Source organism: Bidens hawaiensis, unplaced genomic scaffold (genome assembly GCF_021521415.1).
Source record: "Bidens hawaiensis isolate Kalapana, Puna unplaced genomic scaffold, B.hawaiensis_p1.1 tig00015764_1, whole genome shotgun sequence".
NCBI lineage: Eukaryota > Viridiplantae > Streptophyta > Magnoliopsida > Asterales > Asteraceae > Bidens > Bidens hawaiensis.
In genome coordinates this window covers 93,919-101,484 of record NW_027492406.1, presented here as the reverse complement: position 1 = coordinate 101,484, position 7,566 = coordinate 93,919, and the positions used below count along the sequence as shown (strand labels likewise).

Sequence of the window (7,566 nt, the reverse complement as noted above, 5' to 3'; positions counted from 1 at the left end):
CCATGTATTAAAACAAAAGGAATTAAATCCAAATAAATATGTATGAGTAAGCTTACTTTTAGTTGCTATAAAGAAAGTATCAACTTGTTACATACAATTTGGTTGTTCACAAAAAATGCAAATGCAAGTCACACAAGCCAATTCAACTAGGTTGCTGCTGATGCTTTGAATGAAAGTATAACAATGCAGAAAAGCCAAGACCTTTTATACAGAAAGCAGCAGATAATAAAGTCAATAGAATAACTTCAAATTAATGAATTCATAAAGTCAATGTGACCGAACTATCGGTTATTCTTTCGGTTCGGTTATGATTCGGTTGGCTTCACCAATAGCCTCCACTTACAGTTGGTAACATTTTATTTCCTACTTATTTTATATGCATATGTTACAAGTGTGAACTTTATCAAAACAGTATGAATAAATCTGGGATTTATTTATATAATGACAATAAGTCTCTAAAAATACACGTCACATATGAAATAGAATTTATTTGAAAACTTAATTTAACTACAAATTTTACTTATACAAGATGAAATGATAATAGAATGAGACAATGGGTAACTAATTGTCATACCACTCTGCAGCCTACTCCTTACTCCTGACAGTCAAACTCCTCAATGACCCGTCGCCACTTTAACCGCCCTGGGCCCGCTTGCCCCTTGAAAATGGATCTCACAAGACCTGGAAGCCGTCGGAAGCTCAGTCAACTTTGTACATAACCGCCTTTCTTCTTCTACGCTCCCGCTTTCCCAAGTGACTGTTACCGTCTTCAAAACCTCTGCATTCGCCAAAATGTACGCCAGAAACTCCATATCACTCGTTTGCCATGTGCGTGTTGTAAGGTTGACGGTTGTAAGGTTTGTTAGCATACATGCGGGAACCAACTTTGGTTCAAACCAGCAAGATTCTCCCCAGCAATATTTTCCAGACTTTTGTTTTCAAGATAGACAAAACCAGATATTATAAAAGAATAAAAAAAGTTCACAAGTAAACAGCTCAAATACCTTACCTTTTCAATACACAGATGCTCCAGCGCGGGACAGCATTTTACAACTTCTCCAGAATACCAACAACTCTTCAAGTCCAACAGTGTCAGGTTTTGAAAGACGGGCAGAGGTGAACTGGATAGAACCTTCAACAAAGAACAGATTCGTTAGTTACAAACTACAAAGAGCAAACACTAACTAATAAACAATAACTTAAAAGACGAAGCACTTACTTCTTGAATCGTAAGTGATTTAACTCCACTTATTCCCCTCATAAACTGACTCCAGAGGTCAAGCATTGTACACTCACATGAAACTACACAATCAAATGAAACCAACACCTCAACCGATGGCGGCAAATCGTTCACGACAAACAACGAGCCCAACATACCGCCAACAGACAGGTGTTCAAGATTCGGGACATTTAAAACAACCGAGTTAACAGCATACCCGCATTTTACCAATATTAGTTTCAATTGTTTCAAAGTCGGGATATCAAATACGTAATCTCCTCCATTGTCACTGAACTTGACTTCCAAAGATAAACTTTCAAGCACCGGGCAGCCACGGATGAGTTTAAACACATTGACAAGCGGATTAGTATAAACAACAACATCAAGCGTTTTCAGACACGGAAGATTAACCGAAGACGCACACTCCCAACCATCATGTTCCGAGCCACTAAAATCCAATCTTAACTTTGTGAGCGTCTTGCACGTAAGCAAACTTAAAGGCAACTCGAACGGAATAACTTGCATATCAAGCTCACAAACATCTAACCTAACCGCCTTATCAATCCAACTCGACACTCTCGACTTCGAAACCACTTTATCACAAAACCGTAACCGAAACAACTGAAGCCGAGACGTTTTACAATTGCCCAAAACCCGATCAACAAACTTCGGAAAGCTATCTAAACCGTTGTCGGAATGCGTAACCGTATAATCAAAGTCGAGATTCGTAACCAACATCCAACTAAATCTCCACCTCTTCGACAAAACGCTTGTTTGCACCGCACACTTCGTCGGCATTAACGAGAGTATGTGCGAAAGAGTGTCTTCCGGTAACCGACTAATCCTATCATCTACATTCTCACCTACCGAGCTCATCGTTAAACCTCTTCACTTCCTAATAATATTAAACAAACAAACAAACAAACAAGTATCAGAACAACACTAATAAATTAAATTAACGTGCTAACTGTGAGAGAGGATTGAGTTTAATAATATAATATGTTGTATATATAATTACATTACTTGATTCTCACAGTTAGCTAGCACATTAATTTAACTTGTATTTAATCCAAACACTTTCGGAAACCGAAGCTAAAAATAGTTAAAAATCCGTACAGTACGTCAGCGTAACCCTAAATACCCAAATTAGTATTTGTGACGAAATCATGAAGTATACAAAATGTTAAGTTGAGATCATAATAATGTAAACAATATACGAATCAGAGTCATATTTGAGCTAAATTAATTAAAATTAGTTGAGAATAATAACATAATAATAATAATAATATAGTATTCTTATTACCTGAAACTGGAATTGGAATTACAACATTAAGTTAAGTAATTGGAAGAAGAATGAAATGGAAGTGAATGATGAGGTTAAAAGGCATGATGAAGATATGGAGATGATGAAGCTGGTAGGTGTAAGTAAGTGTGGAAGTGAATAATTTTTTAGTATTCCTACACGGCGAGTAAACTCTGAACAGGATGGATGGATGGATGGATGGATGGATGGATTATTATTCTCTCAAAAAAGGAACACTTGCTTGAGGATTATCCGTAACTTTTTCATTTAATTTTCTAATTCTAATTCTAATTTTGATTCTTATATATCCGGTTTCTAAATTAATCACTTTTTAAAAGAGGAAACAAAATCATATTATTCGATTTTTTATTTTGTTTTCTAAATTAATAATGGTTTATGTGGAATTCTGAAAATTGGTATCGATTACTTATACCTTTCTTGGACCCTTTACTATTTTAGAAAGAAACGTGGATTCCAGACTTAATCCTCTAAATAATGAAAGGATCAAGTATAAATAAGGGTTTCTAAGGTCCAACCCTTTACCTTTTAAAGAAATAATCACATCTTCTTTTTTTTCTTTATTTACTAGTTGTATATCTCATTTGACTTTAGCATATGAATCCTAGAAACAATTATATTTTTTATTTAATAACATAATAAAGTTTAACTTTGAAAGTTTTTCAACCATTTGAACTGCTACAAATAATCGCGAATCTAATGTGTATTTTCTAGAAACTAGTAAACGGGTCAAGGGTTTGATAAAGGGTTAGACCCTTTAAGGTGAAATTTAAACACCCTTAACGCGACCCATATTATATATTCTGGTCTAATTAAGGGTTTTGTGAGTCGAGTAACCGGGTTTCAAGGGTGTTCGATCCTTATCTTGCCCACCCCTAGATTTAGGATATACGTGTAAATTGGAATTGATTAGAGATTTACTAATTTATGGTTTATGTGGAAATTTGAATTTAGGGTGCTGCTAAACATACCATCTTCCCTTTTAGTTTTACTAAACATATCATATCCCTAAAGTTTTACATTAATTCGATTTAAACCTTTTTGTTTTTCCTTTGCCATTTTGTAATATCATTATTATCTAAAAATAGTTTTTTATACTTAAAGAGTTTTTCTTTTATTTATTATTATTATTTGCATATTATAAAACATTTTTTAGTTTTTAAAATAACCAAAATAATTGTTTATGCAAAAAAAAAAAAAACATTTCTGTAATTAAAAAGAATATTTTTTCTATTTTAGTGTTTTTAAACAATAATTTTTAGGGATGGCTTACCTTTTTTTTTTAATAAACATCACATTTTTTAATCAATAAAAAGATAAAACAACATACGAATTGATCAATAAGTTAGTTCGTTTCTCATGCCATGTCACATTTATCTTATACACTCAAACCTAACAAAAAAATATTCACATTTATCTTATAAAGACGTTATATCATTATTCCTTGAATACATTTTATAAAACATTTAATAATAAATATCATTATTATGACAAAGAACAATAAACACAAAAAGAGAGAAAATGAAAATAAACTATAAGGTTTTTTATTTGATATATTAAAGAGAGATTTGAAATAACAACAAATATTAGAGGGTAGTAGTATGTCAAATAAAATTGTAAAAGGTATTGAAAGTCTAGAGGAGGGGTATGACAAGTACACAAAGGGGTACATTTAGCCTAACCCTTGAATTTATTATGGATTTGTGGTTAAATTTTGTTTCTTCTTAAATTATGGAACTTGGAAGATATAAATTGAAACCAACGTCGGTTTTATAGGTTTCAATCGTTGAAAGATGTTTTTTTTAAACTGATGCTTATCAAAATGGATTTGCGCAATCGGGTGGTGGGGAGTATTCAAACAATGTTTTTGAGCGAAAGACAAACTTTTGATAAAGTAAAGGAGGATGCAATGACTCGATTTCAAGCTTTTAAAAACCAAAAAAGTGAAATCTCTTTTGGTAGGTGTTTAAATTTATTTATTTTCATGTTTCTATTTTTGTTTCGTTTACATTGTATGAAATATGTTTAAGAAATATTTTTTGAACGATAACCCAGAAAATTTAGTCTAGATCCGCCAGTGATGGCCACTCATGTTCGGGATCGCGAACAAGTGGTTTTATCTATCATCAATGGCACAAGAACCCATCGTCTAAAGCCCATTATAGTAATGTCGTTAGCTCGCGCAAAACATTTATTATTAACGAGACCGATCTAATAACCTTTTTAAAAAAAGAAACTAATAGGGTACCACTAAAGCACTACTCATATGGTTGTATTATTAAATTTTATTACATCAAATCATTATAAATATGTTATTGTTGTTATTATTATTTTATAAAAGAAATGATATTTGTATAAATCGTTTATTTTTAAAAGAGAAATCTGCATTTTGTCTCTCTGGTTTATATCGTCGCGCGATGGGTTAACCCCTGAAAAAGATTTTGTGAAATGTGGACCACTGTGAAATTTGGGCGGGTCAGTCTGTCTCATTGCCGTCAGTTGACCGTGAGTTGACTGACCAAAAAACGTTGAAATTACCGTTTTACCCCTGAGCCTATAATTAATCCTAAAACTAAATACCAAAATATCGTGTAAAGGGTGGGGTTCGAACCCCCGACCCATGGTTTAACAACAAACAACACCAACCAATTGAACTATACTAATATATCTTATAACTATATAATATGAAATATATATTACCACTTTATAACTTCATTAAAGGTTTATCATCATCATCATCATCTCCAGATTTTATTAACACATCATCATCATCACCATATCTTCATCATCTCAAGTTTATTATCATCTCCAGATTTACAAAACAATTAAGATCTAAATATCAATATTCATCCAAAAATCCAATAACAACAAATATGACACAAGAATTAATAATTATTAATTATTTTTGAAATAGAAAAACAAAAAAATTAAGATATAAATCAATATTCTTCTCTCTGAATTCGTAGATCGGAATCAAACGGGAGAAACGGGTGCGACGGGGTTGGGTTTGCGACGGGGTGGAGGTGCGACGGGGGTGGTGGCTTCCATGGATGCCGTGGTGGTGGCGTTGCAGAAGGTCGATGAAGCCACGAGCGTTGGTGCCGTGGTGGTGGCTGTCGTGACCGGAAAAACGAGATGGCCGGAATCCAAGGCGACGATGGCTGTCGTGGCGGTGGCGTGGTGCCAGAGGTTAGGGGTTTTGATCGGAATGATTTATGGGTGCGGTGATTGAAATATTGAAGCGATTGGTGGTGGGATTTGAGAGACTTGAGGGTTTGAGTGATGAAATCTAGGGTTTGTGATATTCGATTAATTGTTATGAAACTGATGATGAAGATGATGAGAGTAAGAGAGATTACTTGGTGGTGGGTTTGAGGATTTGAGGTTGATGATGATGAAGATGAACTGGTGATGATGATTAGAAATATGAACTGCAGCTGCCGGTGTTATTATATAAATATAGCATATTAATATTTATGATAATATAACATATTGATATTAGTATATGATAATATTAATATTAATATTAATATAACGTAGCTGCTGCTACGATGATTATTATTATTATTATTATTTATATTATTATATTATTATTACTATTATTATTATATTTATTATTTATTAGAAGAATATTACTAAAATACCCTTAGTATGTTGGTATTATTACTAAAATACCAGCAGTCAACTGACGGTAGGAGTCAGAAGAACCCGCCGGAGAAACACAGGGAGTCAAAGTTCACAAAATCTTTTTCAGGGGTTAACCCATCTCGCGACGATATAAACCAGGGAGACAAAATGCAGATTTCTCTTTTTAAAAAGGCTGATTGCATGAATGATTGGTTATAGCAAGATACAGTTTTGCATATGGTCCTGATATTTGAAAAAAAAAATTTATTTAGTACGTGTTTGAATGAGCTTTTAAATTTGCTTATTTGATTTTGAAAAGCTTTTTTTAAAGTATTTAGAGGAGTTTTACAAAACATTTTTTTGCATTTCAACAAAAAGTTAGCAAATAAACAAGCTTTAGAAGCTCACTCAAACACCCCCTTAATCCTACTTGTTTACTCACACATCATCTTTTTTGTCTCTCTAATAGATCAAAGTTTATTTTCTTTCATTTTTTTGATAGTCTTAGTTGTTTAATCACACGTCATCCTTTTGGTCACACTTAGAGTATCCACAATAAGAATCTTTTTTGAGATGTTTTTGATAGTGTCACATGACACATGCCCATCAATCAAAAATTTCTCTCATGTATCTACACACAACCTACTAAAAACATTAATTCTCTCATCTTCTATCTATTATACTCACTCTCACAATGGTGTTTTTAGGTGTTTTGTGAAAGAACAAGTCTACCATCTCTCTCATCTTCACATCACCCACTTTTTCCTCCACCCCATATTCTCTCTTCTCTAAAAACATTCAATTATGGATACTCTTGACATCTCCCACGTTTATAAGACTGATGTAAGAATGATACTTCAATTAATGTTTGCCACATCACATAACTATTCACTCTATTTTCTCTCTTTCTTCCTTTAATACCCAACTTCTTCTGCAATTTAAAATCAAAAAAATAAACAAATACTTAACTTCTCACAAACCTCATTATCTCTTTATAAATAAATGCACTTCACTAGAGTTTTTCTCTTTCTCTATCATTTATCACCTCCACATCATCTCCACCTCATCTCCATTTCTTAAAAAGCTCTCACAAATATTGCTACATCACCTCATTAGAGATGGTCTAACTAATCTAAGTAGACTGGTCAATACCTACCCTAAAGCTTACACTAGATCCTTTTATCAACTTGTGATTAAAAAACGGTCCAGGTGAGATTTCAATACAACCTATGGAAGATAATGAGTCGGGTTCGGATCATGTATTGCTTATCCCATACCCATATCCAATTGTAAAATTTAATCTCATACTCGACCCATTATCCGTTGGGTATCGAGCATACCCATTAGTTTTATTAAAAAATCGTTAGGCTTTCTAAGTATTTTTTTAATCATTATAATT

At 33.2% G+C, this 7,566-nt stretch overlaps 1 protein-coding gene across 1 annotated transcript; it reads right to left on the bottom strand.

Annotated features, from left to right (window-relative positions):
• Positions 1–416: 416 nt before the first annotated feature.
• On the bottom strand, positions 417–2,110 carry LOC143549732 (FBD-associated F-box protein At4g10400-like). The gene is made up of 3 exons (XM_077040564.1): positions 1,220–2,110; positions 1,010–1,132; positions 417–929 (listed from the first exon to the last, which is right to left on the bottom strand). Exons 1-3 carry the CDS (start codon positions 2,093–2,095, stop codon positions 615–617), a joined length of 1,314 nt encoding a protein of 437 aa, XP_076896679.1. The 5' UTR covers positions 2,096–2,110; the 3' UTR covers positions 417–614.
• Positions 2,111–7,566: the final 5,456 nt, after the last annotated feature.